Source organism: Poecilia latipinna, unplaced genomic scaffold (genome assembly GCF_001443285.1).
Source record: "Poecilia latipinna isolate Pla-1442-1.1 unplaced genomic scaffold, P_latipinna-1.0 Scaffold661, whole genome shotgun sequence".
In the NCBI taxonomy this organism is placed as follows: Eukaryota; Metazoa; Chordata; class Actinopteri; order Cyprinodontiformes; family Poeciliidae; genus Poecilia; species Poecilia latipinna.
The window spans coordinates 201,015-211,538 of record NW_015113277.1 but is presented as its reverse complement, the minus strand read 5'-3'; the positions used below and the strand labels follow the sequence as shown (position 1 = coordinate 211,538).

Genomic DNA, 10,524 nt, shown 5'->3' with positions numbered 1-10,524 from the left:
AAATATATATATATATATATATATATATATATATATATATATATATATATATATATATATATATATATATCATATTTTTATGTCTAATCGTTTTTCGCCTGTGGAAAAGAAATTTATTTAAACATTACTGTTATGTGGCCTTTGGATGCCTGTCGGTTGTTCATGTTTTGGATCATGGTACGTCTGCATCTAAAATACCAAGTTGCATGATTTGCACATCTAACTTGCCCGCAGGCAGGACTTGAGTTTGTGGAAAGCCCGGAGCAAAAGAATCACAGAGATGTGAGCAGCGCCCTAAAGAGGAGCAGTGGGGAGACCTATGTAAGGTTCACAGCTTCCTGCCTGCCACAGTTTGTGAACTCGGTGAGTAGATGGTTCTGGCTGAGGGTAGGAAGTACCCCCCTCCCCTCCCCTCCGGCCCCCTACGGAGACCCTGTGCCTTGATCACACATTACCATGGTCCGAGGTTATTCATTTTCACAAAGAGAGAACACAGCGGGGGCAGGAGACGAGTCACAGAGGAGATCTTCAGGGAGCCGGGGTGTGTAGTGGCACAAATAGAGTGGCAGAGAAGATGAGAGAATAGTATATTTTATTTATCTGGGTTATTTCATTGCAGCACAACCCCACAGATAACTTCTATGACTTGTTTTCCTGCACACTGTTCCCTCATTTGACAGCTTTGGAGGATTTTATTTTATTTTATTTTTTTCCACTGTGAAGGAGGAGTCCCGGCTGCCACACTGGAGTTTACCTGAACGTCCCCCCCACCCCCCAACTCCCCTCACCTGCTGTAAATATTGCAAAGGGAAGAAATCCTCTCCACCGCTCTTTGAACCCACACACTTTTCCACTGTTTACTTTGTCCACATCCACTCTGCTCGTATCGCGCCGCTCTCTGAAGTTCGAGGTTTCATTAGGTTTGCTGCGCATTAGAATAGCAGTGGGCATCCGTAGTAAAGTGGTTGAGTGACTGCGGGTGTGGGAGTTGTGGAGCGAGATGGATGCGAGTGCGAGAGTCCTCATTGTTTTTGCTTTAAAAACTTCGGTTCCTGCTGCTGAGCTCCGTCCTCGTTGCTTCCTCTGCAACATTTCTTTCCTTGTATCGTTGCCGAGGGAGTCCTCTTTATTTCCAGCATCTGCGCTGTGATGAGAAACACCAGCTAACTAGGCCACTGCATAATAAGCAAAAAATAGCAGGGAAGAAAAGTGAATAAAAAAAAAGGAAAAGAGGGAAGAAGAATCCGTTAATAGGGGGAATGCTTACTAAACATGTAACTGCTGACAAAACCAAGTCAGCAAGCTGATATTTTCCTCTTCCTGTATTGCAGATGCATTCGTTTATTATTGCTTACCTTTTACTGATAGCTTCCAAAGCAGCGCATCAGAGCTCACATCTCATTTTGTCAGTGAAGCCCCAAAGCTACGGCGCCACGTGACTATCGGTGCACCTTGCTGACTTGTTTGTTTTTTTTGGTGTCTGCATCGACTGCAACCCCAGAATCTCTGCGGTTGGAACTAGTCAGTGATATTCAGCCTCTCTGCACTTGATTTATTTTGTCAAAGTCTTCATTATGGACTGTAGAAGGTACCAGGTGTGGATTCATCAGTGTTTTTCACTGGTTCTTCCCACTTGAGGATCCATCTTTACCCTATGAAAAGTGATGCAACTCAGTATTGAATGGATTACAAAATTTACGTAACTATCAGTAATGAGTTAAATACTCACTAATTGCCTGATGCAGTACAAAAAAACCAAATAAATAAAGAGGTGTCATATTGTAGTAATCATCAGCCAAAAGAAAAAAAAAAACAAGACTAGACAGCTTTAAAATAATAAAGCAATTTAAAACGCTCTAAATTACTCAGAAATCAATATCTTCCTTTTTTTATTTTTCCGCCAAGATTTGACCAATATAAAAGTGTTTTTATGCAGAAATGATGAGCCCTAAACTGTAAATGAAGACTGCTGGGAGTGAAATACACTTCGTTTTCATTCATGTGTTGAAAACAGAAGAGTCCAGATTTCAACCCTTCTGAAAACTTGATGTCGAAAAAGGCTTTAAATCTGTAACCTCACTCATCGTTTTGCAATTCCAGATCCTTAGAATAAATAAATGTGATTTGAGTTCAGTCTTCTTTGAACCAGCAGCGGAAATCATTTTGGTTCCTTTTTAAACCAATATGGTTTTAAAACATATCGGTTTATCTTACAATTGAATGTAAGATGTACATCAGCTTTACATCAGTTAGGAGCTGCTTCCTGTAGACACATTCATTTTTTTTCTTAAAAAAAAAACAGAGGAAATATAAAGAAAATATGAGATGCACTTTGACGAACTAGGATTGGGGCAGAGTGCATTAAATGTGAGACATTTACCCAGTGGTTATTGGTTGATCCCAAAGTTTTTTCTATGCACTTCAGGGTTTTTTTTTTTTTCATAAGCTTTTGTTACTCCTCTTTGAGAAGATGTTTGGTTATGGGCTATATTCTTTTTACTTTTGTTTTCAGCCCAGCATGACTTGGAAAACATTAAGATAACCCAATTTCTGCTCCTTTTCTCTAGACGAGTATCTGCTCTTTACATCAAAGCAATTTGGAGTTGTGTCCTAACCATAGCTACGGGCGGGACTCATCACCCGATCTTAAAGAGCAACCGGGTTTCCTCAGGACACCCAGCATGTCTTCTGCATTTTGCAAGCAGGGTTAGAGATGGGACGAATCCAAATTAAATTAGATTTTCAAAAAAAAAAAAAAAGTCCAAAAAATGAACACTTGAATGTGGATGAAATTGACGTTGTCAAACATGACTGGAGGATGATCCACGTTTTTCTAGCCACCGAAAACTGTTAAGTGGCAAAGTAGAGAGAAAAAAAAAAAATCTCAAATTTTAAAGTTATTTCTGCCTTACCATTACAAATCTAAAGTTATGATGATAGGTACTGATACTCTAACTTAGTCAAAGGAGACTGAAAAGTTTTAGCTTTTCAGTGGCTAAACCCACCTCACCTAGACAGACACACAGACAGACAAAGACCCTCTGGAGTTTGAGATTGATGTTTATCGCTGCTGCTTCATCGTCAACAGCGAGTCAACATACAAATAATATTTGTTTAAATTTCAGTAAGATATTGATAGGGCGCTACATTAGCTTGATGTCCCCCGTCAAGCTGCGTCACCAACTTCATTCATTCTTCGAAAAGATCTCTATATTCTTGTTTCCAATACAAAAGGTTTATATTGCCAGGTCTGATGCTGTTTGACTATTTCTCTTCCAAGGATCTCTAGAACCTTGTTAGATTATGGCGTAGCATTTTTTTTGTAACTACATGAGATTTTAAATATCAATAGAGAAGCCGAGAATGACTGCTCAATTTTAAAAGAAATGGAAATGAGGAGGCATGACATTGTTAGAGTATTAATCCGAAATATCCAGCCAAATATACACAGAAATGGTTTAAATATAAAAGCTGTCATGGCTGTCTCAGTCTCATCCACTACTTTAAAAGAGGGGGTAACGATCAAGAGAGGTTGAACAAAGAGAAATGGTCAAAGATCCCTCTGTTCTCTGCAGCCTTGTGAAATGTTGCATGAGATGACAAAGAACCATCCAAAAAGGGGGTTTGGTGACAGCAGGGGTCCCACTAATTGTGACAATGGTGGTTTAAAAAAAAACAATTATTAAACATGGTTTCTTTTTACACACTGAATAAATGCACTTAAAGTCAAGGTTATATTTTCACCTTTTTTTTTTCCATTTTAGTAAAATTATTATTTTTTTTTTAATTGTACACGCTGGTGCCAATGGGTGTGTATTGTATGTATGCCGAAAGGCCACCTGAAAGATTTTGCTCTTCCCAACTCTTCTTCAGAAATAGCTTCCTGATCAAGGTGAACCTCACTAATATGAAAACTTTCCATTGTGCGTCATGACTCAGCACCACTCAGAATTACTTATGTGTTGTTTTACAAGAAGAGGTTCATTTCAAGGAGCTAAACGAAACGGGAACAACACTTGAAGAAACGTTCGCAAGGACAAAAAAAAAAGATATATTAAAAAATCTGCACCAAGCTATGAATCCTTTGGAGAGATTGAACACAAAAACCCATGAGAAATATAGTTTATAATAAACCATTGCTGTAAACACATGCTTCTACAGTACTGTAAGTTGTTTTTGAAGAGAGATATTTTCACACAAATTGGAAGCACAGGAAGGTGCATCGACCCCAAAGAGAGAGACTCAGAGAGGGATTTTAATGTTCTTCGATAAGTGTTTTCTAAGTATGAGATGTCGAGTAGCAATGTAATTTTTTGTCATTGTCTGTGTACATTTTTTGAAACACATTTCCATATAAAATTGCAATTCTAAGGCATGATTGATCCTGGGGAAGTTTACAGAAGATTGAGTGTTGTTTTTTTTGTTGTTGTTGTTTTTGTTTTTTCTGTCTGCTTCATGTGACCAATAGAAAGAAATGCTGTTTTTTTATATATATTTTTTTTAAATCCTCTTTTCAGTGTGGAGCACGATTTCCGTCTGCAAGAAGGGCAGGTGGTACGAACTTGGAAGGTGGGCGACCCTCCAGAGGGCTCACCACAGACTCCCACCTCCCAGGCCGCAACACCTCACCAACAAGACTCTCCACAACTAATGCGACCCCCTGCCTCCGCCAAGAAGAACCGGAAGAAGTGCTTTTGGTTCCTCTGAGTGTCAGGGGATAGGGGGTGGGGGGGGAAGACATTTTGTTACTGTAATGCACCGCACACGCTTCTTTACAAAAAACAAAAATAAAAAAAAGTGACATTTGACTCTGTGAAGGGGAGGAAAAAAAAAACTGTGAAATTACCAGGAGGATTAAGATGCAAATAAATTACTATGACGGAGAAACAGTTTTTAATCTGATTCTATTAAGACATGATGGAAATGATTTCACCAGACTGCACATGTTGTTTCTGTTTGTTTTTTTATTTTTTTATTTTTTTATTTTTTTTTTATGCATCTTCAGCATTTACAAATTTGATCCAGGGGCAGGATGGAGAAAAAAAAAACCTCACTGAAGTCAAGGAAATGCAAAAGTTTAGTCTGCCATATAACTCATAGTCAGGAAGCTATTAGGAGACATAAAGAGAATATATACTGTCCAGGTATGGGAGCGAAGGGACAATACAGCAGATAAGAGAACATATTTATTAAATGTTAAATTAGCAGAATTTATGGGGGAGAAAGAGATTTTTCTTTTATGGACTAATGAGGGTCAGCACACCAGCTTTTATATCAAGTGACATTTAAAAAAAATTATGACCCGATTTAAAACTTTTATTATACTGTAACTGATGAAATATTACATGTGTCTACATGTACATACAGTGCTCACACACACACACACACACAAACAAGATCCCACATATTTACATAGAAAGTATATGTGAATTGATAAAAATGGTGAATTGAGTTCTGTATGTATCAGAGCTGCTTGGATGCTTTATTTCAGATATGGATTAATGCTCTATAAAAGTATTTTACCACAGCTGCTTGGTGGTTGTGTGGTTATTCATTCAGAAATAATTTTTTTTTAAAAATCAAGGAAAACATGAAAGTTAATGACAAAAGTGAAAATAACCAAAATGTTTACTGCTTTAAAACAAATCATCTTGTTTTTTTTAAACCATTGAAAAAAAGCTACTTTAATAAAACATATTTCTCAGCAATTTGTGTAATGACTTCTGACCTAAGTTAAATGCTATTACGTGTTTATTTAAACAAATCTGCATAGAGAGTTCTTAGGCCACAATGATCAGCATCCTCCGCTCATAAATACCGTAGGTGAACAGTATGAATATACTTCATTTTAATCCAAGATCAAGGTTTAAAGAGAAAAGTCATTTACTGGCAAAAATGCAGAGGAGGAATGAAGGTGAAAATAAACAACTTTACTCAAAACAGATGTTCAAAAATGTGTTAAAATTAAAGATACAAGGAGGAATCTTGGAATGACAGGACGATCTTACCAAGAGCTGACTAACGGGTATTTATGTTGAAGAGTTGATTAAACGAGGAGCAGGTGGTTGATTAGAAAGTGAGCGAACACAAGTAAGTGAATTTGAACTGAGAAAGAAGAAATGTCTGACAGAAGACAAAGGGAACAGAGAGCAGAATATAAATACATTTAAAATACAAAAATGCAGCAAAATACAAAACCAAAGTCCCAAATATCATGACAGGAACAGCAGCACGCTTCAAATAAACACACATATCACTTTCTAATAATAAATAGCTGCACAACTGGATAAACTCAGAGGATACAGCACATCAATCTTGTCATAACCTCACCTAAACCGATTCAAATGATTGGACTGTGAACTTGATTACATGCTGTCATGTTTAAAGCTGCCATATATGCTGGTGTTTTACACAAACATTTGTTTTTACTTAAATCAATGAAGGAGAGTTTTTTGAGGACATCAAGTCTTGTTTTTTTGTCTTTAAACATGCATTTTTTATTATTTTTTTTATCCTACCAGTGCACATATTTTACAACATGGCACGGAACACAAAGTTTTCTGGTCATAAATAAAAACTACTTTAATAAAATCATTTATCAGATTAGTAATGAGATAAAGCTGACTTCAACTTTTATCACTTTTGGTTAAATCAAGTTGCATTGGTCTATTGCACATTTGACAATGTTGTATATATTTTTTCACTATCAGCTACAGGTTTTTCAGACAGTTTTATGTCATACAGGACATCATATAAATCACAGATGTGCACCAGTGCTACAGAACTGATGCAAGTTTTGCTCAAACGACAGTTACCCAATAACAGCGTATCTTATAGTAAGGCATGGAAATGCACTGACTGAGATTCACTCATATCCAAATGTTGAATGTTTCAATTATTGGCAGCCTGACCTACTTTTTGATTAATTTTGCTCCACTTGGAGGCACTGATGGAGCATTAAATTTCTGTCCCCATATGGTCCGTTGAGTCTTAAAGAAAAACAGACAGTTACGTCTACGTCAAATTTTACTCCATACATTGATTGTAAATATCAGATCATACTCAGAAAGCATTGAATGAACCGATGAAAAGCGTCTAGAGAGGTCCCCCTGGTTTCACCTGTTCACTTTCTTGCACCTTGGTCTTTCGTTGGTAGCAAAGAGATTTCATGCAATAACACTGTTTTATGAGAACAAGAGAACAAGTGACGTGTTATTTAAAGCCAAATATGGCCTCTTGTTCCATCGTAGCTAACTGCTTAAACTAGCAAAGGCTCAGATTTTTGTTTTCTAAACCACTTGAATGGTTTGGGAGACGTTCATCCATCACCTCTCCTTTTTAGTCTTCATTTAAGTGCAACCCATTGAAATATAAATGTAAGTTTGATCATAATTCATCATTTTAAGCCTAATTATGATTTCCAGGAAGATTTCTTGATGGAATTTAAGCGAAAGAGGCTTTTCATTCCTCAGATAGCAGCTCAGACAGCCCACTTTCATGGACACTCCAGGGCAAATCTCAGGAAATTAAGCCTCAGCTGTTTGATGGCAGTGAGAAGCCCCAAATATTGCTACTTAGTAATTCATGACACACATAAGCTGCTTCTCAAAGGCTCTGAGGTGGTATGAAATCCTAATTTAATTCAAAACTTTGCAAAGCGCTCGCTTTTGGTTTGTTTGCCTGCTTGCACTGCTGTCACTTTTCCTCCCTGACTTAAACAAAACAGATAAAAGGCAAACTGCTCTGTCTTGGCAAAAAAACAACAAAAAAAGGTTATTGGATGGGAAAGAGGTTTCAGGCGTGCATTTAAGGCAGAAGTTTGTGATCCTGGGACTTATAAGTTTCTTGTTTGTCATTTTTCAGGGCTCACAAGGCTTGAGCACACATCCCTGTGTGACTACACATGTGAATACACACACACATACACACACAGGCATCAATCTAAGCTTGTCTCAACAGAAGGCCTGGTTCACCGACTTAACTCTAACCTGCTGTGCTGCACTGAGGTGTGGAGGTTGGAAAGCTCTAGCTGCACGTACCGCGGCTTCAAAATAAGCAACACAATGGTGCACGCGTGCACACACACACACGCATACACCCACACAAAATTGCGTAGAATCTCACTGCTAACATATTGTTCCCAGACTAACACAATGCATTATCTCCCCCGCAGTTGTTCCTCTCTCCATCTCAACCAGGCACAGGCTGCCGTCCTGGTAACTCTGTGTGTGCCTTGCAATGCTGAGAGGAGTGTAGAGATGTCAGTCATTAATCTGCTACAGCACAGCCTGTAATCCTGATGACAGAGCGGAGCGGGCTTACAGAGAGCAGAGAGGATGTGAGCCCAGCCTAGAGTAGGGAACAAAGGAGCCAGAGAAGACTGGCTTGGAATCCACAAAAAGAAAGGAAACGTGTGTGTGTGTGTCTGTGTCTGTATGTCTGAGGGGGTTCTGGGGTGAGACAGGTAACTATTTTGTCAGCAATGCTGCAGTGCTGCTCCAAAATGCTTGCACACACACAAAAGGTATAGAAAAGCTTTACGCGGAACGGAAGTTTGACTGCCGGGGCACGACTCTGGTGGATCAGATCAAGCCGATCTGGTCCAGACCGGTCATTACAACGCACTTGGAAAAAAATTTAAAATACACACACAGAAAAAAAAAAAAAAAGTACTGAAGACTGGAGAAAAAGCTTTTTATTATTTTTTTTTCTTTTTTTTGTGGGCTCTTTTAAAAAAAACATCAAGGGTCAAAGTTGGCTCACGCAATTCCGTGCAACTTGATGAGTCAAAGAGCGGCCGAAAACGAAGGAGAAAAAAAAAAACATGTCTCGCAGCATCAACAAGCATGCATAATGGAAGTGTAAAAACAGCTACAACTGGCCATGCATGCTGAGGAGACGCTGCATAGCAAATACCGCGTGAGTCATTGATCTTAGGCTGCTACAAAGGTATTATGTTTCACTTTACCACATTACAGCCGAATAGGTTGTTACACAGTCAATCAGACGGAGAAGGCAGAGGCTCCTCAGCCTGTCCTCCAGCCAGGTGGCAAAACAGTGTTATTTGAATGCTAATTCAAAAGCTGATGAAACATAAACCCTTTTCTGAGTGACTTAATAATGTCACTGTTGTATAGTCAATAATATCATAAGAACCGCAAAGGAGCAGTGGTTCTTAAGCTGTGCTAAAGGTACCAGTGTTGACACTTGGGCTTCATTTAGTGGTATTTCAAACAGATTTTGTTGTTAAACCCTCACAAGACTTTTATAAAGCTATGTAATAGCCAAAACGATTAGATGAAGTTACTCTTTGTTTCAAAAAGACACCGCTAAAAGTGAATTCTTTGTACTACAAACAAGAGCTAGTTTCTTTTAATTTACTTTTAAATTAAAAAGAAAAAGAAGAAAAACTTCAAACCCAAAATGCCATGTGGTATGGTCAAGCTGTGTCACGTTAACATTTAGTGGGCTGGAACGTTTCCACTGTGACAAACACGCTGTCATTGGTTCGTTAATAAATAGGAGATTAAATTTGATCAAGAATACAAACTTCACTTAGACAAATCCTAGCTTTGCCCCCTTACTTAAAACATAGCAATTTCAAAATGACCTGCCAATTGTTTTGAGCCAGCTGCAAGTGCCACACATTACTTTAATAAACTCTTAACTAGATCGTCGCTTTGCTCTCCCTTGTCACTGATGCAGAAAAGAGCAATCAACTGTCAATACCCTATGCACCACTCCCACAGTGTTTCAGCACAAACAGTACAAAGACATATGAGATATGAACAGATAAAATGTAACCATGAACACTCAGGTATAGGATGTTAAGCGATCAGTTCCCTTTGTGCAAAAAAAAAAAAATCAAGCATGTGTGTTTTCCCTGTATTGATTTGGATGGCACGCTTAGTCCACTTCTATATATGGTAAACTGACTAATAATTTAATAAACAACTTGCTAATCAACTCCTCAAAGTTTTTACTCAGCAAAACATTACTCTAATTGTTAAGAAAAATTCAGAAGGACCTTCATTCAACAGTTAGTTTTAGTTAAGAGCACTGCTGGAGATATTGGCAGCAATAACAGAACAACCTGCTATTGCTCTGAAAAGCGTTACTCCCATAACAACATAGGAACTAAGAATGTTCTAGTAAAATGAAACAAAGAACAATCTTATCATTGAGTACTATTGTAAACTGTGGTACTTTTGAAGTATTGATCATACTTAGGATAGATTGAAATGATTTCATAGGGGGCGCCACATTGCTCAGTGGTAGAGCAGGCGCCATATGCAGAGTCTACAGTTTTCAACACAAGTTGACAAGTTGTCCCCCAATCCGTCCCCATCCCTGGGTCTTTTATTACTTCCTGTCCAGCAACTAATGAATAAAGGCCACTAGTGCCACAAAAACAAACAAAAAACACCAAATACATCAATTATGATGTTACTGTCACAGCATGAGGTGTCAGCGCACGACAATAAAAGTGCCACGACAATAAAAGTGCCATTTCTCTACCAAAAC

At 38.3% G+C, this 10,524-nt stretch overlaps 1 protein-coding gene across 4 annotated transcripts in view; it reads left to right on the top strand.

Annotated features, from left to right (window-relative positions):
• Positions 1 to 4,833, top strand: part of LOC106954516 (mucin-12) — a 51,349-nt gene extending 46,516 nt beyond the window's left edge. For all 4 annotated transcript variants that reach the window (XM_015044061.1, XM_015044058.1, XM_015044059.1 and 1 more), the window contains one exon: positions 4,518 to 4,833. In XM_015044061.1, the coding sequence (XP_014899547.1) occupies positions 4,518 to 4,707 (190 nt within the window). In that variant the 3' untranslated portion in view covers positions 4,708 to 4,833. The remainder of the gene's footprint in view (positions 1 to 4,517) is intronic.
• Positions 4,834 to 10,524: the final 5,691 nt, after the last annotated feature.